This window comes from Erpetoichthys calabaricus, chromosome 16 (assembly GCF_900747795.2).
Source record: "Erpetoichthys calabaricus chromosome 16, fErpCal1.3, whole genome shotgun sequence".
Classification (NCBI taxonomy): domain Eukaryota; kingdom Metazoa; phylum Chordata; class Cladistia; order Polypteriformes; family Polypteridae; genus Erpetoichthys; species Erpetoichthys calabaricus.
This window is the reverse complement of record NC_041409.2, coordinates 88465725-88492228: the sequence shown is the minus strand read 5'-3', so window position 1 is coordinate 88492228 and position 26504 is coordinate 88465725. Positions and strand designations below refer to the sequence as shown.

At 35.7% G+C, this 26504-nt stretch overlaps 1 protein-coding gene across 2 annotated transcripts in view; it reads right to left on the bottom strand.

Annotated features, from left to right (window-relative positions):
• Nucleotides 1–26504, bottom strand: part of ubr1 (ubiquitin protein ligase E3 component n-recognin 1) — a 149157-nt gene that overhangs the window by 46514 nt on the left and 76139 nt on the right. The window contains exons 28-40 of one of the 2 annotated variants that reach the window (XM_051919762.1): nucleotides 25800–25880; nucleotides 24230–24411; nucleotides 21847–22049; nucleotides 21244–21337; nucleotides 20719–20871; nucleotides 18875–18975; nucleotides 16093–16180; nucleotides 12940–13088; nucleotides 11120–11175; nucleotides 10417–10513; nucleotides 9321–9388; nucleotides 1650–1794; nucleotides 1141–1375 (exon numbers count right to left, since the gene is read on the bottom strand). In XM_051919762.1, the coding sequence (XP_051775722.1) occupies nucleotides 1284–1375; nucleotides 1650–1794; nucleotides 9321–9388; nucleotides 10417–10513; nucleotides 11120–11175; nucleotides 12940–13088; nucleotides 16093–16180; nucleotides 18875–18975; nucleotides 20719–20871; nucleotides 21244–21337; nucleotides 21847–22049; nucleotides 24230–24411; nucleotides 25800–25880 (1509 nt within the window). In that variant the 3' untranslated portion in view covers nucleotides 1141–1283. Of the gene's footprint in view, nucleotides 1–1140; nucleotides 1376–1649; nucleotides 1795–9320; nucleotides 9389–10416; nucleotides 10514–11119; nucleotides 11176–12939; nucleotides 13089–16092; nucleotides 16181–18874; nucleotides 18976–20718; nucleotides 20872–21243; nucleotides 21338–21846; nucleotides 22050–24229; nucleotides 24412–25799; nucleotides 25881–26504 lie in introns of those variants that run through there. The other variant, XM_051919763.1, reaches the window with a different exon arrangement.

Sequence of the window (26504 nt, the reverse complement as noted above, 5' to 3'; positions counted from 1 at the left end):
GAGCTTACAAGAAGAACTTCTGTGCTTGTGCACACAGAGACTGCCTTTATGTACTGCAAAGCAGTGCACTTCTGGGTTATGTCAGCAGAGCTCTCTCTTCTCTCTCAGTCAGCCCCCAACCTTTGGCACATTCCTGCTATTACATTTGTCATTTAATCACTAGCTATTAAATGTTAGGCTCAATTTGATTCTAATATGTACACTCCAGCATTCTTCTTCCTTACATGCTATGATGGGTACAAAATAGCATAGAATGTGGAGTCTAGTGGATTAGGTTGTGGTTCATCAATAGACTGCTTGGACTGTGGGGGAATATTTCTGTTATTTACTGTTCACCCTATAGACAGTATACTTTGATTGACCAAGCTGCCTAAATTATTTATAGTCTGACCACCTGCATATAGGCTTAAACTAAGAAAAAGCCAGGAAGTTTCTTCTTGTTGAATGTCAAAACACCAAACAATTTTTTATCTTGATTTTGCTATTCATCCAACTATTTAGCCGACTATTACTTGCCTTGACTTTATAACCAGATAGTGACCACAAATACGAAAACGTGCACCTTAACTGTTGGAGTTCGATCTCTGTATTTATAAAACGTATCTAGCATTTTTTCTTATTCACAGATATTGATTTCTTTGTGCCAGGACATTAATGTGCATTTTCTGGATTACTGCAACTGCATCTTCAAGACGTAATCAAACTCCTACTGGTGTAAAATGTTGATACCTGAGCCATAGAAAACCATACAATCCTCTGAGATGACTAAGTGACACTCATGCACTTATCACTGGGTGTAGTTTGTTAGTAGCCTTATGACCAGTGGACAAACACTGTCCCTGAATCTTTTGGTGCAAGTGTGGATGGTCCTGAATCATTTTCCAAAATGAAGAAGACAGAAAGTTGACTGTGCAGGATGGATGAGGTCGTAAAAATACCGTTTGCATTCTAAGACAATGTGTGTTGTACAGGGTATGCCCTAGACAGAATGTAGCTGTGTACCAGTAATATTCTGAGCAGAAATTCACCAGCTCTGTAGGGCTCTTATTTTCTGAACACAAGAGCCGAGGTGTGTTTTTCTTACTTTAGGGTATACATAATGGTGACTCAAAGAAATTTAAAGCTGCTTACTTATTCCACAGCCTTTCCTCCAACATAAATGGGAGTGTGGTCTGCCTTCTACTTTATTTCTAACTGATTTTAAATATGATATATAAATAAATGATTCTTTTAAATACAGCTGTCAGTCTATTCTCTGAAAAGTTTAAATACCACACTGAAACTCACCCTTCCGTGCACTGCATCATGGCCAAGTACAGTTCACTTGCCAACCCTGAATCATTGCCCTCTTCATCCGAATCCATGCCCGAATCATCTAGAAGAGATTAGATATGTAAATGCATAATGTAATCCTATTGAAATTAGATTATTAGTTAAAAAGAGGATTACAAAATTGAAATCAGGGGACTAGAGAATTACATCAAAATTTAAAACATTCCTATTATATTTCTAAAAAAAAATGTTATTTAGCTCAATTCTAGGTATCTGTTTCATTAGGGAAACAAGCCTCTGAAGTTGATGTGTTGTTAAATACTTCTTTTCTTCAAGCTAGCATGAAACGTATTTGCTCAGTAGCACTCAAACTTTACCATTTGATGAAAGCAGTATTTGTACTATGTGCGCCATGGTGACTAGATGAAGGATGTAGAGGTGGTTAAAAGCTGAGCTGACAGGCGAAGGCTGCAGGTTCACATTTTCCTGATACAGCGCCGGAACTGCAAGAATTAACCCCACCTGTGAAGAGAATGTTTTCAGCCATCAGTTTTCAGAAGAACAGTAGTACTATACTTGCTCACATTGAATCAGTAATTTTTAATGAGTACTACACTACAGAAAGCTTCTTTAATATTTACTATTTTAGGGAACTTGTGATGTAACAAAATGTGCTTAGTTCAAACTTTTCCTGACTTTCAGGCAATAAAAAGAATACTGCCAAAAAAAGAAAAAGATGTGTTTGATTAAGAGTCAGAATAATCATGTACTCCATACATAATAAACACTCTGGTATCATCTTCCTCTGCTTGCTTTAAGTGTTAGACTTTTGACTATATTGTATGGAAAAATTGTGATTTTTTTGTGGCACCAAAGCTTTCTTCTTAAATCAATGCCGTTTCTTAGTCTTCCTAGACTGTGCTCAGTCACAGGTAGAGATGGTAAGCGTAGAAGATGGATCCGAGAGCTAGAGATCCCTCTACAAAGGCCAAAACTGTTATTTGATAACTAGTGTGCAAGTCTGTCCAACAAGAGGTCACAAATTTAATTACAACCATCAGTCTCTCTCTTGGACTAAGGCAATAAACAGTACAAGACAGAGACATCTCCACACTCCTGACATACCAAAAAAAAAAAATCCATATTACTAACCGAGAATGCTAAACCGGATGATGGACGCAGGCACATCCGGCCATGGGCCGTAGCTGCAAAAAGACGTACTGCGCAGGCGCAAAAAGAGTCCGCGAGAGTCGGCTGAGGAGCCGAGAAAGGCGGACAAAAGAGGGCGAGAGAGGCGGATGAGGGGCCGCGAGAGGCGCAGGCGCAAATAGAGTCCGCGAGAGTCGGAGAAAGGCGGAGAAAAGAGGGCGACAAAGGCGGATGAGGGGCCGCGAGTGGCGGACAAGACCACAGAAAAAAGGAGTGAGCACATACAAAAAGGAGAAATGAGGCGCAAAGTCAAACGCAGGAAAAGCACGAAACACATTGCACACGAAACTAGACCCGAAAAAAAAAAAAAAAAAAAAAAAGAGGCTCGCACACAACAGCAAGGCAACCCCCCCCCCTACAGGCACCGGACGGGACACACACCAAGAGGGGGATTCAACAAGCCCATGGAACACAAAAAAAAGAACACAAAACCACCCCACAGACCCTACAAGCGAGGGACGGGACACACACAAAGAGGGGGATTCAACAAGACACAGGAACACAAAAAGAAAGAAGACGCTCGCGCAACAACAATCCTCAACACCCCCCCCCCCCCACATCCATAAGAAGTCACACCCAAAGCCACATATTCTAAAGTGAACGTCAGCACCTTCACACTAGACAGCATAGGTGTCAGCATTGGTGGATCTCCTTACAATAAAACACTATTAACCGTTCAACTGCAGAAAAGGAAACATATTGAAACAAGTCATGAATACACGGTCACGGGTACAAAACGAAAAGGATAACAGGAACAAACACATGAACATGAAAGAAACAACAAAATAGACGGCTATGCAGCATAGGTGGATCTCATTACCATAAGGCACTATTAACCGTTCAACCGCAGAAAAGTCTCCATATTAACAGTGAGTGCAATACTTCTTATTACTTATCCATATTTCTAAAAGAAAAAATGTCTCGACTCCAAAAACGCAAAGCTCAACTACAGCTTCTAACTAACGATGTACCTAAAAGTAAAAACTTTATGAACTGCGTTAGATCCTACAATAGTTCATTTGCTTTTAGTAAATATCAGGCCACCAAAAGGCAATGGCCCATACTGCTTTCCCATATGTGCACAAATACTGCATCGCATTGGAACAGTGCACCCTGAAACAAATCAACAACGCAAATATGCACAAATCTACATCCTGGATCCACATGACGCAAACTATCAATCAAAGTGCTGCATCGCAACAGGCACGGATTCAAAACGAAACACCTCCCGTCTCAGACATACGTTAACGGCAAGGAAGGCTACAACGGGCGTCTCACACAGCACAGGCAAATCGATTACAGCTCCAAAACAACACGTCCCAAATACTACATATGCAACAACGCGCCTCTCAAACGGCACAAGCAAAACATACCCCGGAAAAATTCATTCGGATTAATGAATGTCATTTGCAATCATTGTCATTCAGTTCACTTCCCTGAAGAAACAACTGGCAATACAAGTAATACATTTAGACGTTGTTGTCAAAAGGGTCAAATTAGACTGCCTTCTTTACATTCATATACTGAATATCTACAGAAGATTCTAACTGACGATGTACCTGAAAGTGAAATCTTTATCAACTGCATTAGATCCTACAAATCGGTATCCACTATGAACATTAACGGTGGCACTGCACGTGACATCCGTCTTCAAAAAATGTTGTTTATTGATGAATGTACAATGGCATGAAGTCACTTACTCAACACCATTCATAAACTTCTACAAACGTTTATGAATAATAATATTCGATTTGGAGGAAAGGTACTTTTATTAGGAGGAGATTTTAAACAGTGATTAGCTATTCTTCCAGATGCCATGCACTCAGCTATTGTTCAGTGCACCTTAAAATACGCAGACAATTGGCATTGCTTTCAAAAGATACAGTTAGTAAAAAAGATGCGATGTCCAGAACCAGATCATAACAATTGCTTATTACAACTGAGAGATGGTACACTCACCAATACAGATGGACTTCAGGCACATATTATTACAATTCTTCAAGCCTTTATCTGCGACGACTTAGTTACAGAGAGATTTGGAACAGCAATCTCATTAGACCAGATGCCCCTTTTAACACAACGCACTATATTATATCCAAAAAATATTAATGTGGAAAACATAAATACCCAAGTCATTCCATTACTTCCTGGAGAGACACAACTCTTTCTAAGCTCTGACAAAGTTGACTCTGATCACGATAATGACCATCTTCATTGACCTTACAAGTTCTGACCTGGAATTACCTTTTACACTTAAACGGCGTGTACAAAGAAATTTTCCAATAAACCTTTACACTGTGCCACACACTTTATTGTTTGCTTTCTATTTGCATCATCTACACCTTCACACTATTCTATATCTCATTCATACATCACGCTCTTTGTCATTCCCAACACCAGGGGTTGGCGAGCGAAGCGAGCAGGGGGCGGAGCCCCCTAGTAATTAGATAACTGATAATGTCTTATTAAAACACTAGAAACATTATGGCAAAAACAGGCCATTCATTCCAAGAAAGCTTGTCTGTCCTGTTCACCTAACTCCTCTAAAACAACATCAGATCATGTTTTGAATGTCCCTCAAGTCCTATGGTCTATCAACTACTTGATCACTTACTCCATGCGCCTATGGGTTCTCTGTATGAAGTTAAATTTCCCAAAATTTGTGCGATATTTACCCAGAACAAGTTCTTGGCGGTGGCTCCATGTTTGTTTGAAATAATTCACATTAACAGCCATCCAGTACCCTATTATTTCATAGTTTTAAAAACTTCAAACATTTCACATTCTCAATACCCGTTATCTAAACTGCCAAGGTTAAGCTCTTTCAATCTTTCCCTGTAACTTATACCTTGCAGGTTTTTATTTCCAGATTCCTTTTAAGTAGACAAAAGTAAATTGTGTTTTGTCTGTTGCGTGGCTAACTCTTCATGACATACAACATCAGATAGGTTTAATGAGTATGTAAATATTTCAGCTCAAGTCACATGTGTCATGCCAAAACAAAACAGGGCAATAACAGTTTGTCCTACAACAGACAGGTTAAAACCTAGAACCCCTTGATTAGTAATAAAGTAGTATTTATACAGAAGAAAGAGCATGCGTTATATTTTAAAATTACAAAAAATACAGGATCAGGTTTATTGATGCCACAAGGGAAAAGGCAAAGATCATACTACAAACTTTCTGCTTTTAGACTTGTATCTTTAAAATTTAATTGGTTACTGGATTTAATAAACAGCACTTCAAACCATTAGTTCACTAAATTGAACATTTCTAATTTTGCCATTTTGTGCCCTTAATAAAGGATATGAGATACCAACACCTAAAATCTGTGCAATATTCATTTCAAAAAGTAACACATTTTTCAATAAGCACACCAGAAATTCTGTTGAGAAGAATATCAGTAAAATGTCTTGCAAAAATAAATTATTATTACTTACCCAAAACCAAAAAACAGTAACAATCTGTTGCAACTGCAGATTTTTGGAAGTATGAGATTGACTTTTTATCATACTTCAAAATTAGAGTGTTGCTTTATTAATTCAGAATATTTCAGATTGTCAACAATGCACATAATAGTTTACGAAATAAACTGAAAACTTATATATTGTACACACCTAAAATTCAGTCTATACTGGTATCATCCTGTAATGAAATAGAGTTTGCATTCATCCTGGTTGTGTTGCAAAACCACAGTGCTACAGCTATGAATGTTGGTTTACTTGTATAACATGCAGAAATGTCCGAATATTAGACTGGTGTGCGTAAGTTCTAGCATGTGTCATGCACCAGTAAGAGGCCTAATTTAGTCAGCTCGAATACAACATGATGAGTGCTGTAAAAACATATTTACATGAGAGACAAGACAATGAAATGCAGCTATTGAAAGCAACTTAATTTTCCAGAGCAGTTTGGCTAAGAAGGTGATAACGTACTCTGTTCAAAGCAATGACAAGGCTTTGGCATAAATACTGCTTATTATATGTATTTTGTGCACTTTTCTGTAAACTTTCCATTTCTTCTGTCATAAAGCAGTTTGAATGTTTTCTAGTAGCAGATACCATAAGAAACCAATAAATGTCACACAGCTTTTTTCTATATATAAACTCAAAAACAGTCCAGCTATAAAGAGTGAAAAAATCCACTTTCTCAAAATTAACAATAAAACACAAACTGATAGAAAATACCTAAAATACCTCTAAAGCATCCAATTCTCTTCTCCAAGTCAGATATTTATCTGAACAGAGTCCACCAATAATTGAATATACTTCAGAGAACAAAGTAGTTCATCATTAAAAAAAATGTTTCAGATCTGCCCAGAACTAGCTGTTCTACAAAACTGAATGTCCATTCATGAAAAAGGTGTAGTCAATGAAGGCCAACAAGAGAGAGGCCTTTGGCAACTGTAAAGAAGCAACAATTCACCATAATAGACAAGGGGGAAACTGTGCATAAGACAACATCACACACACACTTCATAAATCTAACTGGTAAGGAAGGGTGTCAAGAATAAAGCTTCTAAAAAAAATTGAACTTGCATCATATTCATATTTCAGATGTAGTTTGCACAAAGATATGCAAAGAGAATCAGCAATAAAGTCTGGTTAGACAAATATTACATTTATGGGCCACAATGTTATCAAAAAGCTTGGTGGTGGCAACATTATGCTCTAGGACAGGAATGTGCAAAGTCATTCCTGGAGGGCCACAGTGGCTGCAGGCTTTTGTTCCAACCCAATTGCTTAATAAGAAGCACTAATTGCGCTAGAAACACTTCTGCTTCATTTTAGTTATCTCCCTCGTTAAGATTTTGAACCCTTATTGCTTATTTAAGTCTTAAACAGCTGCATTCTTGGTTTTTAATTGCTCCTTATTAGCAATAAGATGCAAATGACAAAAGAAACCAGCAGTTATCCATTTTGCTTGTTACCCTTTACGCCTGTGTGTATTTATCATGCACTATTTGGTTTAATTAAATACTTGGAAGGAAAGAGAAGACAAAAAAGTCAAGGATTGAGAATTACCCATCCGTTTTACACTTCAAAATATTTGGATATCTTTAGAATGGAAAAAAAAATCTAGGATTTGAGAATGACTTGACATAGCAGAGTTAAAGCACTAAAAAGCCATGAAATGTAATTATTGGCAAGGATTGTTTTCTAATTAAACAACTGGGTTGGAATAAAAACCCGCGGCCACTGCGGCCCTCCAGGAATGGCTTTGCACACCCCTGCTCTAGGATGTCTTGAGTGGTAGGGACTAGAAAAGTCTTAAAGATGCCTCCATCAGTACATCTAAGTACAGAAAATAGGAAAAATGCTGCAATCTACACAATTCCTTAATGAACAAAAAAAACATCAAAAACCAATATCAAAAGCCACTATTGACTTAAAACCAAAAAAGTTTGTCCTAGACCAGGGGTGTCAAACTACGGGCCTGGAGGGCCACAGTGGCTGCAGGTTTTCATTCTAACCCTTTTCCTAATCAGTGACCAGTTTTCACTGGTAATTAGCTTTGTTTCCCTTCATTTTAAAAGCCCTGTTTTTAAGGATTCATCCTCCGAATTGATTTGTTTCTTCATTAAATGGCAGCCAAACAGAAATGTGATGTGAAATGAGCCAACAGATGACCAGCTAAACTGGGATTTCAAATTCCAACCAATTTCACTCCAGCCAATCTCTTAATGAAAAGCCAATTCTTGCTGTTAATTAAACCTGTTATTTAATTCCATGGCTTGTTGCTGCTCTCATTCTGCCACAGCAGAGTTTTCCAAAACTGTTGATTTTTCTGTTTTTTCTAAGAACATTGTCAATTTATAGGGCGGAGTGGTGGCTCTGAGGCTAAGGAGCTGCGCTGGTATCCCAAAGGTTGCCGGTTCGAATCCCCGTCACTGCCAAAAGGCCACTGCTCTGCTGGGCCCTTGAGCAAGGCCCTTAACCTGTAATTGCTCCAGGGGCGCTGTACAATGGCTGACCCTGTGCTCTGACCCCAAGGGGTATGCGAAAACTACCAAATTCCTAATACAAGAAATTGTATAAGGCGAAATAAAGAACAAAAAAAAAAAAAATGTTTTGGTGACCTGAGAGATCAACCTTATTGAGACCACCTTCACCTTTCTTTATTCTCATATACTGTGTGATTGGCACAGGTGAGCTAATCATATGGCGGTTTGTTTTGTGTCTCATTATTGTTTGGCTGCCAATTAAGGAAAAAGAAACAACTAAGGGGATTGAGTCAAGCTAATTAAAATTAAGGCAAAAGACGTTAATTAGCAGCAAAAACTGGTCACTGCAGCCCTCCAGGACCAGAGTTAGACACCCATGTCCTAGACTTTCCCAAGTAAAGACCTCAGAAAAAAATGTTTGGAATGACATAAAAATTTCTGCCCTGGTATCTCTAATCACTTTGATGGAGATTTTACCATGAAGAATAACCACAAGTTTCATTGTCAAGATGTATTACACTGATAAAGCCTTAACCAAACACATGTACTGTAGCTGTAACTGCTACCAAAGGTGGTCCCATCAAGTATTAAAACCTTTTTTTTTGGGAGTTGTTCCATCAAGTATTTTAAATTTAAATTACTTTGGAATAAAATTGTAGGTTTTTTTCACGTGGCACTATATAGTACTTTGTGTTGATAACAACACGTACTGTATGTTAAATATTTAATTCTGGTGGTGAATAATTTTTATAGTAGTTTACAAAAACTGAAATGACAGGAATGAAAAGAATGGATAGAGAAGCAGGCAGTGTACATAATGAAATACATTTTGGATGAAAACTACAGGTTCATAAATTATATGTAACATTTATGAGGGGGGGATTAAAGGACTCACCAAAAGATGAAAGTGGTCAACATCCAGGATTGATGGTGTCCCTTCAATATTCATGCCTTGCACTAAAACTGTGAAAAGAGAACAAGCAGCTTAGCACAAGGTTAATGGGAAATTTTAATATATGCTAAAGACAGCTTCATAAAACTTCATGATGAATAAGATGGAAGGCTTCACAGCAAAATCCTTTTATTAGTTTAGATATCCTTTTGGCACAGTGATTGGTATTTCAGATAAAATGGATATGTGTACCATGTAGTTAGACACATTTTCATTTAAAAAAATAAAAAAAACAGACCGGTAACTTGTTGATACCATATAAAATTAGTACAGTGTAGTAACTAATAAGGACATTTAGTCACTGCCTCGGATTTGTGCTTTACTTCAGGCTTCAGAAAGGAGAAAAGTGCTCGAATACCTTGTACAATAGATACACAGCAAACTGACAGCTTATAACAGCTATGCGTATGATTACATTAACAAATGTATTTTATTCATCCAGATAAATTTATGCTTCAATGTAATTTTAATACTGCTGATTGACACTTTTTATTTTGCTTTAAGATGGTCAGAATGATTGATAGAATTTGTTCTATTCTGACTGGGGAATTTTATTTTAGATTAAAAAAAAAAATCTGCATCTCTGGCCCATACAACAGAAGCACTAAATCCTTGTCTGTCAAGTGAGGTGGCTTGTTCATCTGACTGCTCAACAAAGCACTGCATCAGCACAAAAAACGTTCTGACTCTCTGAGCTCAGTTCCATCTCTTCCTCCCTCTAAAGTATTTTCACCTCAACACTCGATGGAACAGTAAAAACTGATTCAGATTTATTTTATTGTAACCAATCATTATTTTATTTATATATTATTTCACTGGGATTCATTTCCTTATTTTGGGTAAAGGGACATATTATGAACACCCCTAAAGGTTACACAAACACATATTAATAACCTGGCTATACCACTAGTTTACAAAGCTCATACCATATATTACAGTTAAAGTGTATGATCATTTTAAATCGGGGGGGGAAAACACATTGCTCTTTAGGCCTGTGAAATAAATTGAATATTTGAGTTAATCTGACAAAGCATAATACCTGCTAATAGTCGAGAGAAGTGCTTCTGGATAACAGCTTGAGAAGACATAACCCTCTGTGCAGAAGAAAAGTATACAAGTGCCTTGAGTCCAGCATGCTACAAACAATGGGAGAAAAATAAAAAAACACTTTTACAAATTCAGAAAAAATACATATCACAGCAATTAAGCAGATTTATCAATCAACTGTAAGCATAGAATTCACAAGTGATTCAGTATAGAAAGTTGCTTATTGCTATTTTACAAGTGCTGGATAACATTTTAAAACATACCATACCTTACATCATTTTTAAAACAGGACAACTGTAATGGGGAAACATCACTGCCGCATATATTTCTCCAACTTAACATTTTACCAAACAAATTACCGTATTCACTTTGTACACTTCTATTTGTAATTGTAAATCTCTATCATTCATTCATAATATGATCATTTTTGTCTCATAATGTCCAGCATACTGAAAGTGCACTTTCATCTGCTCCCAATAATTTCCCAACAGCTACAGCTGTGGTAAAAAAAGTGTAAAAATGCACACTCTTACTGAAGAAATAAAAGATTTTAGGCTCAATCCTCCAATTGTAATAAGTTATTAATTAGATTGCAACTCACAGTAAAGTTATGAGAATGGGAAGCACTATACCCAACACTAATCCATGTTTTAAATAAAGAAAGTTCAATAAGTGCAAAGAAGCTGTAGAAATACCTGTCTGTTCTGAAGAGAACCAAAAAGAGGTTTTTCTTCCTCATGTAGAACATTTTCTGTGAACAAGTATAAAAAAGTAATACTGTTAGCGAAATTTCTATTAAAATGTATCCTTTCAGATTATGCTACACATATCCACAGCTCCATGGCAAGGGAAAAATTCATATAATTACCTAATTAAAAAGTTACATGACCCGAGTCTTTGCTATCTAATTAACTTGTGTATCATGTGCTTATATAATTACGTCTCTACGCAGAGATACAGTGAATATATATATCATCATCACCATTACTCCCACAGAGTTGACAGCCATTATACAGATTCACATACAGTATCTCACAAAAGTGAGTACACCCCTCATACTTTTGTAAATATTTTATTATATCTTTTCATGGGACAACACTGAAGATATGACACTTTGAAACAATGTAAAGTAGTCAGTGTACAGCTTGTATAACAGTGTAAATTTGCTCTCCCCTCAAAATAACACACAGCCATTAATATGTAAACCGCTGGCAACGAAAGTGAGTACACCCCTGAGAGAAAAATGTCCAAATTGTGGTAGTGTCTCCCCAAATCTTTTTCCTTAAATTTTATGCACTCCTGGGTATCATTTGGGGGTGTGTCCCATTCTCCTAATGTCATCCACCATCACCTTTAATTATTTAATATTCATCCTCCCTGTGGATCTCATTCCTTCGACTTTCATTTTGATGTACCTCTTCATCCAATCATCCTCCCCTTTCACTTCCCATGCTCAAATCACCATAGTCTGTTCCTCTTCAGCACAATGCCTACCTACCTCTCTCACTTCATGTCTCTCTCAACTCTGTGTTCTGTACTGTAAGGCAGCCCAGACATCTCTCTTATCAAGCTGTCCCAAAACACACTGTTCTCTTTGTCACTTCTGTCAATCTGCACAGTACTTAATATATACTCATCAATTGTTTAGCAACGACCATCTAAGGAACTACAACATCCTCTTCACCTGCACCATTATCTGCCCATTTTACTGAAAGTGCAGTAATACAAATGCCAGCAAAATTATCACTGCTTACCTGACCCCCCATAAAAAAAATTAAAAAATCATTGTACCCAACACTGTTCCCATTAGGAATGTGTGCACCTTTACCTTTTCAGCTTTTCTCTTGGTATGTAGCTCACATTCAATCAAAGAATCCTTCTGTTTACCACTTCAACTGTTTGGCCCAATTACCCCTTCATATTCCAATTCACAATCCTTACGCTCTAACCTTCACACATCTTACTAACTGTCTGTCCTTATCTCTCTCTTGCCACACAACTGACCACTTCTAAGTGTATCAGGTCTTTGACTGTTATAAACTGGGTTTCCCTACCTGTGTTTTGGTAAGGTTCCGCAACAGTCTGTTTGAACTAGGCAGGTGGCACCCATGGGGTACTAAGGGTGGTATTTCAAGCTTGATATTCTCATTTAAGTGTTTATTGACTTATAAATGTTTACGTTCAAAATGCACTGCTTGATGCAATCTTCCATTAGTCACTTTTTATGATTCGGAAGTGTTACCCTTATTCTAACCTAAGTCCTCAGGGGTAGGCGATTAAAATATACATACATACAAATATACAAATAAAGCTATTCTACCAAAAAATATTTTAATCTAGATCATGGACATTAAACACTAGGAATTCACAGGGGTCATATGCTACAAAAAAAAAAAAAAAAAGAAAACAAACATTACTTGTGGATCTAATTTTATAGTGTTATAATTAGACAGTTATCTATCAGTCTATCTATATAAATATATATAAATAAAGTTTCAAGTAGCAAACAGTTTACCAATCGCCTGGATGGTAAACGCACAGGTATTCCAGGACATCACAGGAACACGTGGATCCAGGTCATTGGGCACAACATTCAATCCAATCCTGTAAGCGGCCGTTGAACAGACTCCAAGCATCTCCTTTATGCTCTCTGAATACTGGATACTAAGAAACAGATAATTAAAAACATCAGGAGACGGCATTTTTATGGTAGGGTAGATAGGCCACTAAATACCAATTTCATTAGCTCTAAAACAGCAAACAAAATATATTCAAAATCTATTAGAAATATAACAGCAGACCAGCAGCAGATTTGGAGATTACTAGAGATTCAAATTGTAATGAATGTCAACATAAGGTGAGTAATCGTAAATAACGTTCGTAATACAGTTTTATGCTCTCACACACAATACTTAGAAGGAAAGTATGGCTTTTGATACTTGCATAAAACTTTTCTGGTGTCATACAGACAAATAGTGATTTTGATTGAAGTGGTTGTTAAGTAAAGTAATATATGAGGTGTGCCAGTTAAATCTAGTGAATACTTCCTAAACAAATTAATAAAAAAAGCAATTGGTTTTGAGGGGCTGGACCACAGTTAATTTCCATTGCCCCATCAATACTCAGTATTCTAGAATCTATATTGAGTGAACAAGATTTTTCTACAAACCTGTCTGGATTTTTTTTTTTTTTTTTAATGACTGAAGGCGCTTACTCACACCATGCACTGAGTAACAAAAGTCATCCTTCTCTTAAAGACTCTAAAACATAAACCACATGCAGTACAAACAAAACACTTTCATGTGTTCAATGAAATGGAGTAGAAAATATGAGATTTTCAGAACAAACAACAGCAGAACAAAGTAATGCTCTACAACCGAAGCATACCTAAGTGTACTATAACATTCCAAGGACACATGACCTCAACTTGGCAGGAAGTATAACTTGTGAGGTTTCTCCAACGTTAGTAAGAAGAAAAAAAATGCATTATTTGTTTTACTACTCTGCTTCTGACAACAAGAGGAAGAGCTTTCACTTAACAATGTCTGCAGCTGTAACAGTGACTTTTTAATCTCTGGGTTAAAGTGTGTTTTTCACAACAACAACACATCGGAATCTTTTTAGATTATAAGGATACAATCAATAAAGGCAGCCATTATCTGTGTCTCTAGTATTAGGCACTATAACATGCCAGTTCATCACAAGCCATATGCAAATGTACACTCATACTCACTAACCCTAAGAAAGATTTAGAATGGAGATGTGCAAGAAAAAATATTGTACATGATTGTGAACCCAGAATGCTGGATCTCTGAAGCAGCGCAAAGTGGTACCGTGGGAGGCAAAGAAATCATCATGACCCAGATAACATGCATGAAAAAGGTTGGAGAATTGTGTCCTTAAAGAACACCATAGTGAGGCAGACCATTATAGTACAAAAGCCTTCCTTGGAGATGCAGTCTTCAAACCTGGGCCTTTAAGAGCAGACCAGGGATCAGGTGAGCGTGTGCTCCTGACTACCACCTGCAGCTTAAAAATAGCCGAGAAACACGGATTTAGATGTGTGTGTCTGTACGACTAGCTCTGTGCCCACGGATGCCAGGGAAAGGTATTGTCACCCACCCCTATAACCCAGCACTGCAAGAAGCTGGTATGGAAATGTATGTTTGGACTTAGATCATTCCAGGCTTGAAATGCAAGAAAAATGTAACAACCACAACAAAAATAAAGAAATAAATAAAAAAAACTAATTGAGCTTCTGTGGGGCAACTGCAACAGAAGGCAGGAGAAGATGCAAGAAACAAAAAAACAAAAAAAAAACTCACAAAAACCCCAATCTACTGTGCAAAATGCAAGGTCTGTTTGTGTCTAGTGGTAAACAGAAATTGTTTCAAGGACTGGCATGAAAAATTATTTTGAACGTAAAGTTTTGGTTAAGTACATAATTATATATACAAAGTTACAAATTATTTACTTGTTGCTTCAGGCTGATATGCAAGTGTGTTTATGTATATATTTGTTTCGCTAAATAATATATATATATATAAAAAAAATGCAATGTTTCTTTTGAGATGTTGTTTCGGTGTAAGAGACTAAATGGTTCTAAACAAGGACAAAACGTTTCCAAAGGGAAAAAAAAATCTTGTGAAAAAATGCATAACTTTGTAATTCTATGGGATATGACATTTACACTTGGCACAATGTTAGCTGACAGAATGGGGCACAGAAGAAACTTGTTTCCAGGGTTATGCCTCATAACATGTCTTGGTTATGTACTGTAAAATTCAGTTTATTGAAGAGAAATCCCTAAATCACAATTTTTTTGTGCTTTATTTAGATGACAGGGGTGTAAACAAAAGTTTTTAATCATATAATTGCTTTGTTTTAAAAATGTAAAGTATTGCAGTTGCTACTCTTCAGCCATTGCAACTCCTTTATTACTTAAGCAGAACAGCTTAAGGGGTTAGTGACCACTTAATAAAAGATGCTCATTTAGCCTAAAGCAGGTTATTTGAAAACACCATGTTATGAAAAATGATACTATAAGGCAACACAGAGCAAAAGAGTAAAAAAAAACAAACAGTTAAAAGGGAGTGCTTTCTGTTTATCAGGAAGAGGAAAATTACTGAAAATCATCTGCTGAGCTTAGTAGTGAAAAAAACATTTCTGACAGCTAGCTCAGTAGGGCACCAGAGTTTGATTTTGTTTGTTTTCTTTGTTTCCTCAATAATCATTCCCTGCTGTATATTATTAAATACACCTACACAATTATGATAATCTTTGTTGATTGGTAATTACTGAGTGATCATTTTAGTAGTTTCTGATAACAATTTGATAGGGGGGGTAACTTTTTAAATCTAAACAAATCAGTTTACATTAGAGCATTAAACAAACTGGACAAAATTTGAGTCCCAGAATATGGTAATAAAATTAATTTAGTTAAATTAATTTGGTGGTTGGGATGTGTAAGGACGTTTTGCTGTTTTATTTGCATACAGTGCACAGTACTACAAAGGTTACTTCTCATGTTGTCACAGTATGACTGTTAATTACAATCGATTTATTTAATACAATTGTCTGGATTATGGACAGTATAAATGAACATGACAAGTATATGAAAATTTACTAGAAACCTATTAAAATATCCTTTAGAATAAATAATACTTACAGTGGCTGGACTCCAAAACTCAGGATAGATCTATAATCTCCAGAATTGTTTGCACTGAATAAACATTCTGTTGGTTCAACACCATCGTCTGTCACAAAAAGTAAGAAAATAGAAAAAGTGCTTATAAATATAAATTTAAGATGCTATTTTAATAAATATACTGTACAGTTAACAGTATAGTAAAATTAATATAATGGTGCATACAAACACATACAGTATAAACCAAAAAAAAAATGTTTAAACCAAAGCAAATATACCTTGTCTGATCAGAAAGATAAAATAAATGCAAGCACACAACCGTGATACATATTATCAACTTGAATATGGAAAAAAAACTACAGTGGAGTTGTTGAAGCATTACTTGCATAACCTAATTTATAGTACTCAGTTTCCTCCTACAGTCTGAGCAGGAGAAAATCATCTAGTTTTCTATCTGTTGGTCAAAGCCATGGGAAACTGGAGCTTATTTGGTATAAATATAAATGTTTATTAACAAGCTTCTTTTACATTTTTGCATGCACACACATTTAAGACAATAATCATGCATGTTAAAAAGCTAGTGAAAAGAAAAAAATCAAATGAAGTTTGTTTAGGCTAAGAAGTGAAGTATACTTAGCATGAAATTAAAAAGATCTTATTAATTCAGATCACACACCCTGCCCCCAATACAAAACCACTGAAAGGTTCAAATGTAATAAACTGTATGCTCTGAGCCATAGGTACTAAAGCTCACCCAATCTGAGTGTCATTTTACTGCTAGCATGTATAAATACCCGTTTATCTTTTTCCAGATTGAAAAGACAGGGTATTGGCTACTGAAGAGGATCTGTTTCCTTCATTCTGATCTATTCAACATTTAATTAAAAAAATCCTTTTGTGCTCAAGTGTTTAATCTTCCTTTTCAAAGGCTTATTTAATTTAGATTTCAGCAAAAAATAACATAATGCACATTACTGATTGTTATCACAGAGCCAGAACACTTCTGTTTTCAAGTAATCAAAATCAAAGCTTGTAATTGTTTTATTACAGTTGAATCCAAACAATGTGCATTCTGACTTTGATCTTGAAACAGCTGCTCTGGCTAAGAAACCAAAAACATGTTAAAACGTAGTTTACTTTTCATAGTTTCAACTACTAACTAATCTGCACCAGGCCACAAGTCACTTGGATGATATGTTTGGAAAGGAAATATCTACAATCTAAGAATAACCTAGCATGGAAGAAAAAAAGCCATAAAATGAAATACTGAATTATGTTATCAGCCATGACTGATGTCTAATTAAGAAACTGGAATACCTGTTGCCATGGTGGTCCCCTAGGACCAAAGTTGAAGAACTCTGGATGAACAAGATCACGGATTTGATGCTGTTCATTTAGGCTTTGAAGGGGATACTGAAATTGTTGTGATGGTCTTTTCAGAAAATACAGAAAACCTTCAAGAGTCAGTGCTGACAGAGTTTCTTGAGAGTATTTGGTAGCAATGGTAGATAATTTAATCATACAACCATATACAATAGTAGTGATACAAATTGCCTTTTACAAGATAAAGTAAGACCATTCCACTATCTGCAAGTTTAAAATGTTGCCGTTTTCCTTTATCAGGTGTCACAACACTCGTCAAAGAACATTTTCACGCTTGTTTTTGCCCAATAAAATGATGAAATTTTAATATCTCTTGTCCAATAAGATGATGAAATTTTAATCTCTCAGTTTCATTCATTTTTAGAATTTAAACAAAGAACATAAGGACAAAATCTTCAGATGATCAGCTGGTACAGCTTTATATTTAAAACAGCTTTTACGTATTATTTGCAATGTTATAGGACAAGGCTGCAGTGAATGATTTCAATGAATGAAGAGAAAAAGATATTTTAGCATTGAAAAGGTTGTGTGGGTACATCATACTGTGAAGAAGTATCTCTAATTTTCTTGTTGACAAATAATACAATATGCGCAGCATACATTATCTATACAGAAATATTCATTATTATAATCAAATCAATATTCTTTAGATTTGTTCAAAATTATTATTTTCACCCTAAATTACTTCTAAAAATCATTTTTGATGTTTGCCTTAACCAGAGTGTGGCATTGTCAATGTAGTCTGAGACTGACTAGCACTCAGACCAGGGTTAGCTCCTATTTTATAGTTGTTAATCAGGGTTAGAAAGATTCCCTGTTGAACCCTATTAAAAAATAGCGTATAATATCTTATATATTAAAGAAAGATAGACTACGAGACCTGTAGCAAAATATGTAATAATTTGTAATGATGCCTATTTTTGAATTTTGTGACTACCTCAACTATGTTTTTAGCTTACCTCCTTCTGTTCAAAAAATTATGAATTTATTTAGATGGACATGGATGCACATACAAGTATCGCCACTGATAAGCCATAGAAAAACCATAGTGTTCGCTAACACAAGGTTTCATGAAGAAGCACAATCAGCCAAGTTATTACATGTACAATGACAAAGATTATCTATACTTCTATAACATCGAAAGAGAATTTTAAATATATTAAATAACTAGTTTACTTTCCCAACTCTTCTGCAATTTACTACAGTTGAAAATATTAGCAATGTAAAATCAAATATACAGAATTACTCATTGATGCAAAAGAGGCTTTATTAAAAACAACTGTCTATACTGGCACTTTACATAGTAATACGGAAACAAAAAAGTTGAAATAATCAGAATACAGAAGAAGGATATGCTTCTCAAGAAACGCGCAAGGCAGCACTGTAATGACACTGTGAAGTAACTTTCTAGATGACTAACCTTGAACTTGTCCTGTTGCCTGCAAGCCTTTTATTCTGGCCAAGACCATATCCAACCACCTTGAAATGGATAGCATCTGCCCAACTAACTCTGCATTCTCACTGTAAGATAAGCATTAATTTTAATTAAAATGTTTTACTTTATTTAGCAGAATGCGCAGAACTTTTTGTAACAAGGTCTTTTCCAAAAAAATTATGACACAGTTTTGAATGAACCCTAGAAATAGCAAAACACAATGAATACAGTGTTACAGTACATAAGACACCTAGGAGACAGATGGCAGCAAAATGCACTATGAGAAGAAGTCAACCCAGTGGAGGCAGTGTGATACGCTGGGGAATGTTCTGCTGAGAAACCCTATACAATATTAGGTTGGTGGTTTTAGAGCTGGTTTATACTTCAGGCTCAGAATGCATCATGGCTGCCACACGTTCTCAGTGTTCATTTGACACGTCCTCTGAGCATGTCCTTAGAAATTAACGCGATGCGTGATAAAGTTAGAGTACCAGCAAAATCGGAGGGAGCAGTGTGTTCAAGTTGGAACGTGACATCAGAGTGTCTGTTTTCTACCAACATGTGACAGACAGCAAGCCACTTTGCAGATCCTACAGGATCAAAATTCGTGCCTAAATGTTTGATGAATGCTTCTATGTGGTGAAGCAAAATGCCGATAGACAAATGCATTCATGGTGATTTTATATTCAAGGGTCGCATATACCCCATCATAGTGATGCAGTACATTTTAAAGGTCTCCTATATCATCTTCTGTGCCGTCTCTTTTTTTTTTTTTTGAGCCTTCACAACAGCATCAGATTGTATGGCAGCATTACTGAACCACAGAGAGAAAAAAATTAGGTACAAAGTGAAAAGGTCCATTTTGTGATTAAATTGAAAATTTCACCTTTAATCTCATAGTTTACTTTGTCATTAAAGTAGACCGTCGTAAACATCTTAAAATCGACCCAGTTGTTAATCGCTATGTTCTTCTGGAGCTTCCTCCTGAACTGACAGCAGCAGCAAGCAGCAATTGCCACAAAGAACACATTAAGTTTATGATATTCTAGCTCTCTGTACATTTAAAATCCTTAGATTTATACTTGATATCACTTTCATGATGAAATGCATTAAAATATGTATATTATATCTTACATACATGTCATTAACATTTAAATAATGAATACTGTTAATAATTACACAAGTAGGTGGCAAAGTGGTAGTGTCTCTGGTGTATCCTGCCTGGAGTTTGCATGTTTTTCTGGTGGGTTTTCATAGTGAGTTCTGGTTTCCTTCCAAGGACATGCAGGTTTGGGATTTGGTGATGTTAAAATGATGCTAGTGTAGGTGTATGTTTGCATTCACCTTGCGATTAGCTGATGCCCCATCCAGGGATCGTTTCTGACTCACTCCCGATGCATGCTAGAATGGGCACAACCCTGGATTGATGGATGTAATCATTAAACATTCAACCTTTTCAAAGATATAGTGGCAAGGCATCCTCGGAACTTATTGGATGTTTCGGGCAATTCAAAACACAGGGAAGATGAACATTTTCTCACCGTAATATCTCGCACTGCCACCTTGTGGAATCTTCCAGATTTACATAAAGTACGTGTGCAAGTATCAACAGTACAACGCTTGCATAGCAGAAGTGTCTGCAGGAGTATGTGTCGCGTGAAGTATAAAGCTGGCCTTAAATGTTGTGGCCAATCACAATATTACATACATATTATATACCTACACACACACACACACACACACACACACACACACACACACACACACACACACACACACACAGAGTACACATATACATACACACAAGAATACTGCAGTGAAGTACCTACTAGTTAAACTTGCACGTCTCCATAGGAATAAGAGGAATAACTGTATTGCAAAGTGACTTGCAAAGTGGACACAAGTACTCTCCATTTTTTAGATCAAAGATCAGTTCAGCATGGAGACGGCTTCTGGTTGTAGTCTGTTCAGCTTCAAAATACCTTGAGGAAAGAAAGTAAACCACTTGTTGGTAATCAAACTATTTCTACTATTCTACAGAATGGAATGGATACATTATCGGTACTTAAAAAAAAAAAAAAAAATAACACACTGCTAGGCAATATTATTTGTCTTATTTATAAACAGAAATGTCATTTATTACCATATAGTCTTTGCTTTGTACTAAAAATGTCATCCTGTTCAGTATTGTAACTTCACTTTCAGATTTAATCCCTACCTAAACAACCTCAGACAGACAGTAGTAAGTAAATCCATTGCTTAGTGTTTTATATACTTTTGGCAAGACTGCTGTAAGAAAGTACTCTGGATAAGGACAATGAAAAGCTGATAAATATCTAACTACTATTACTTACTTTTGCCAACAATAAGCGTGCATCACATGGCCACAGCTTCCTGTGTGTGCACCACAGGACAGATCAGGGTGAATAAACAAAGGATCATATGAGTCTAGTTGGAAAAAAATATAGCACAATTAATAAAACTTGCTTGTTATAAAATAATCTTGCTACATATATCATTGACTTTCAAAAGGAATGATGCATCCACATCCAAAATCTCTTTCTATTACACTCTCACCTAGAACTAGGCTTTAACTTGGAAAAGTTGGGCAGAAGAAATGAACCAACTCAGGGCAAGATATCAGTTCACCAAAGAGAACAACAATATATACACACAGACACACACTCCCACACAATCATATCAGGCCAATTTACAGCCATCAATTAATCATCCATGCAAGTCTTAAGGATGTGGGAAAATCATAATTTTCACAAAATATGAACAGAGACTGAATTTACTTTGCAGATTTCACAGACTGATGCTTTTAAGACTCAAACCTAGGCCTCTGCAACTTAATATCTAAACATTATCTATGATGATGAAGCAGATTTACAGGTAGCATATGTTTAAAATTTCAGTAGACCTTTAAGTCAGATATTGTGCAAATACAAAATTACCTGTGTTTAAAGGGATTCTGCCCCTGCACTGTGTCAGCACTGCAGATCTCTGAACACATGCAGTCAAAACCATAGCTGATCCTTCCGCTCGGACCTCCTGCTCTTCCTGACACAAGATGCATGTGAGGACTTCCCTTTCTACTATCCCAGTACCCCGTTTAGGACCCAAGGCTACTCGAGAATCACCCAGGACAGTTGGAGAGCTGCAAGAGAGATTGTAACAAAGTAACAAATGCCGGAGCAATTTTCATGCATTCTTTCACTACCTGAACCTGTTCCCCCACCCCAATTAATAATATCTATCTATCTAAGTATATAGAGAATTCCATTCAGGCACAATATGGACCAAGGAATAAGTGATCTTCAGATGGTGTTGCTTACACATTTATTACATCAGAGTGTACAGATATATTATGCTTAACCACATATAAGATTGAGTTCTGTTTTAATTTTTATTTTTTTCTCAGAACCATTATATACCTACTTCTGCCAATTTTTTTTATACCATGCTTTGTTACAGATCGATATTTTTAAGTCAAGTTAAATACTGTGAGCAGTTTGGGCTGATGACAGGTAGTATTTGTGCAGTACACTTGTTGTTCCATACAGTAACAGCATGCATGCACTTCAAAACAGATCATCCACATAAAGCTAACCATGTTTGGGCCCAGCCAGTACGTGGATTGAAAATCATTAGTAAAGGCTTGGGGTGCTGCTGTAAGAGGTGTTGGTGAGGCCAGAAGGGGGTGCTTAGCACATGCTCTGAATGTAGATCCCAATGCCCCATTGCAGTGATAGGGACAATGTGCTGTAAAAATAGCGCTGTCATTCAGATGAGACGTAAAACCGAGGTTCTTACTGTCTGTGGTCATAAAAGATAACTGGGCATCCTTTGTAAAGAGTAGGGAGTAATCCGATATGCAGGCAAAATTGCCCACTGTAGTCTAGTCATTCTGGCTATAATAAATTTAAATCAATTAAAATGCACAGATTCATTAAAGTGAAATTTCTAAGCATCTTAAATATGGAAAGAAAATGACACAACATATAACACTTGATTAAAGTATGTAGGATAATGGTTATAATTGGAGAAATTTTCAAATTGTTAAGAATTGTTTGGAATATTTTAAGGAATCTACTGTATGCATTTTAATCGAATTAAATTCATTCTTTTATGGGCACTCCACAATTTTATATTTAGTCACATATGACCAACAAAATCTTTGTACAAAAAATTTTATTTACCTTTTAGTGCATTTTTGATTAAAATCATTGCACTTAAAATTCTTTTTTATATACATTTTAGCCACCCTAATGCCACACTGTCCTCAGCACATTACAAAAAGCTCTGACTTGACATTAGCAACAGAGTCACCTACGATATTTTAGTGAAGTGCAACATACATTCTTGTTCATTTCTCATTTCAGAAAATCCTAACCACTGTGAAACCTGACACGTGTGAAGGACTGGAAATGTGCGTTTTGTCTATTGGAGAATCAATCCTTAAATCGTACTTAGAAAAGCCCAGCTCTTTATCCACTGTGCCAATATCGCCAAATCACTGAAATGAGTATTTTGCCAGATTAGTATATAAATGATGAAAAATTAATAAAAAAAATTGAATTTGTGTACATTGGTCTTGAACTTTCGACCATTTAATTGAACGCCCAACACCCTAACCACTTGACCAATGCTGCTTAACTGTCATTTTGAAGTAATTTGACATAATTTCAATATCGATTAATCTTTTTTTTTTTTAATTTGTCTACATTGATCGTTAACATTTAATCGAAAGTCCAATGCGCTAACCACTTCACCAACAATACTAATTTTTCATATATATTTACTTATATATATGTAATCTCTAAAAGTATAATATGACGAAATGAGAAATTTAAATTTGACATAATTAACATACAGCTCTCGGATCAAAACTCTTGAAATATTGCATTGTCATCCGAGATCAGCATGCAAAGTTTGAAAGAAATCTGTTTGGTAAAAGTGGGTAAAAAATTGATTGAAAAATGTGACCCAAACAAACAGATGGCAAATTGAACAAAATTGTAATAATAATAAAAAAATAATACAAACTTAGAATCAGCATGGAGTATAATGTTGTCACAAATACTGGCTTTTATCTGTATGATGACACAGGTTGAAACTAATCAGTGACCACCATGTCACTGACAAGTCATCACTGGTTTTACATAAAGGAACAAGAAACATCCACAGCCAACAAAATTCATGGTTACTCCACATGCATTAAAAATAAATAAATAGAAACAAGACAGAAACCTTACTATTTGTTAGTGAAAAGGTGGCAGATGTGCCAAGTAACTTTATGTTGTATTAAGAATACAAAAAAATAAAAGAAAGCATTACTTGTCATCAGGGTCCAGAGATTCTTCTAAACCCTGTGATTCAGGGGTCCTATCATAAAGCATTTTATGTGTTTCAATAAAGTTTTTCTGCATAGCAGACATCTGGGCCATAATTTTCTGCCGATGAAGTTTGGCTGCTTCTGCCTTTCTCTTCCTTTCAGATTTCTCCTTCTCCTGAGAGTTCTGTATCCCAAAAAAAAATAATGAAAAACCTTGATTGCTGACAGAATACATTTAACTGCACAGAGTGAAACACTAATTTACAACCTGAAAATTTGTAAATGAAATTTTATGTTAAGGTAGCATTAACATTTTTCATTATGCTGCTCTCAATGCAATTTTGACTAGGAAAAAAATTCATTATAACACAAAAAGTTACTGTACAAAAAATAATTGTGTTTTAACTATGGATTCCTAATCGGAAAATTCAATAACCAAGCCTATTTGCTATAGTTTAACCTCAATAGATGCTACATGACACACAAAAACAAATATCTGAATGTACTGGAACAGTCTCACAGCGTGTCCACTGCAGGACAGACATTTCCAAGATTTGAAATAATCTCTTTTTCATACCTAACCACAATGCAATAATGTTGCAAATTAATACACTGACATGAATTAAAGTGTTAATAATGAATACATTAACCATTAAAAAAAAAAGGAGAAAGTGTTGCACTTAATTATCAACAATGAAAATCAAGGCAAAGTGCAAATCTTCTGTGCTCATTCATTAGTAAGTCAATCTTTTTCATTATCACGAAAAATATTAATTTACTCCATTTTCCAGATGGTTGTTTCTTGCCCAATGCCATGCCACAGCATTCGGGAAAATATATCATGGCAACCTATATGCCAGTGTCTCATGGCTCCAGTAGGCCGAGTTTGACACATGGCCAAGTCAAGGTCTGTAATGAGTTTACAGGTTTACTCCATGTCTGTATAAGATCACATCTTAAAAGATATATGTAAAGGGAATTGGGACCCTTATACTGGCCCTCTGTACACGAATAAGGATGTGTATGAAAATTGTGATAAACTGGTACTCCTTTCAAGGTTGCCTCCAAGTCTGAACCCAGGGTTACAGATACAGACTACAACACCTGAAACGGTTTAAATATGGTTGAAATAAGGACAAATTAATTACTAAATGGATAATGGAAAATGTTCTTCAATATGTAGCCGCCTTGCCATCATGAATAACAATGTCAGGCCTGATATGTAAGTGGAATTTCAATGATAAAATATGTACAAAAATCGTAGGTTTTTTTTTTTTTTTACAGTAACCTCAAATTTGAAAAGAAAATGTGAATGTGAAGATAGATACTTTATTAATCCCAAGGGGAAAATTAATTAATTAAGATGTAAGTAATCAAATGATGTTTATTTTTCAGAGTGCAATTAATGATACGCTTTTTATCAAGCTAACAAAATAATTCAATAGAAGCTACAGTACACAATATAACAAAACCTTAGCAATCCAAGAAAAGTCTGAGGTAGAACCATACATTTTTATTATACAATACCAAAAAGATCAATTTAATAAATCAAATTGAAGAAAACTTTCTTACGTCATCTGATTTAGATACATCACATCTAACTGTAACAGGAAAGCAAGATTTCTCATGGAGACATTTCACAGTTTCAAACATCTGGGGAAGGAATACAAAAAGCAATGAGTGACTGGCTGAAGTTATATAGGGGCAAATGTCAACTGTTCCTGATTGGCTAAGTTTATGTAAATGAAGTTTATGACTGAAAATGACATGGAAAAAAATCATGTAATGTGACGGGGCCTTTACTAAGCACTATTCAGTTTCAACAAAAAGAAATAATCCAAAACAGTACTGGATTACACAGCAGTACCAACATGAATTGATTCAGTTTTACATTACAAAGGTAGCAAAAATGTTACACTATTTAAAAACACAAGACTTTCTTGTTAGGTTTATCCAATAAATGCTTAGTTTATTTATATTTATTCTAAAAGTTATATAATGGTAACAATTGCTGTCCAAAAAAGAACATTATTTTAAAGTTAGTTGTGTCCTAATACTTTTGCGCAGTATTGCGTGTCTATTGTATCATTATATTTATTGTATGTTCTGTAAGCATGGTCTTCAGTTGCTACTGTAATACTAGTCTGAAGGAGACAAGCAAATTAGAATCTCACTGTACAGCATAAATATGGCAAGAAAATTGAGTTTGAATTATAAATATGACAGATTTAAAAAATAGATAAGCCTGAGAAATGTGGAAACAGAACGCTGCACAAA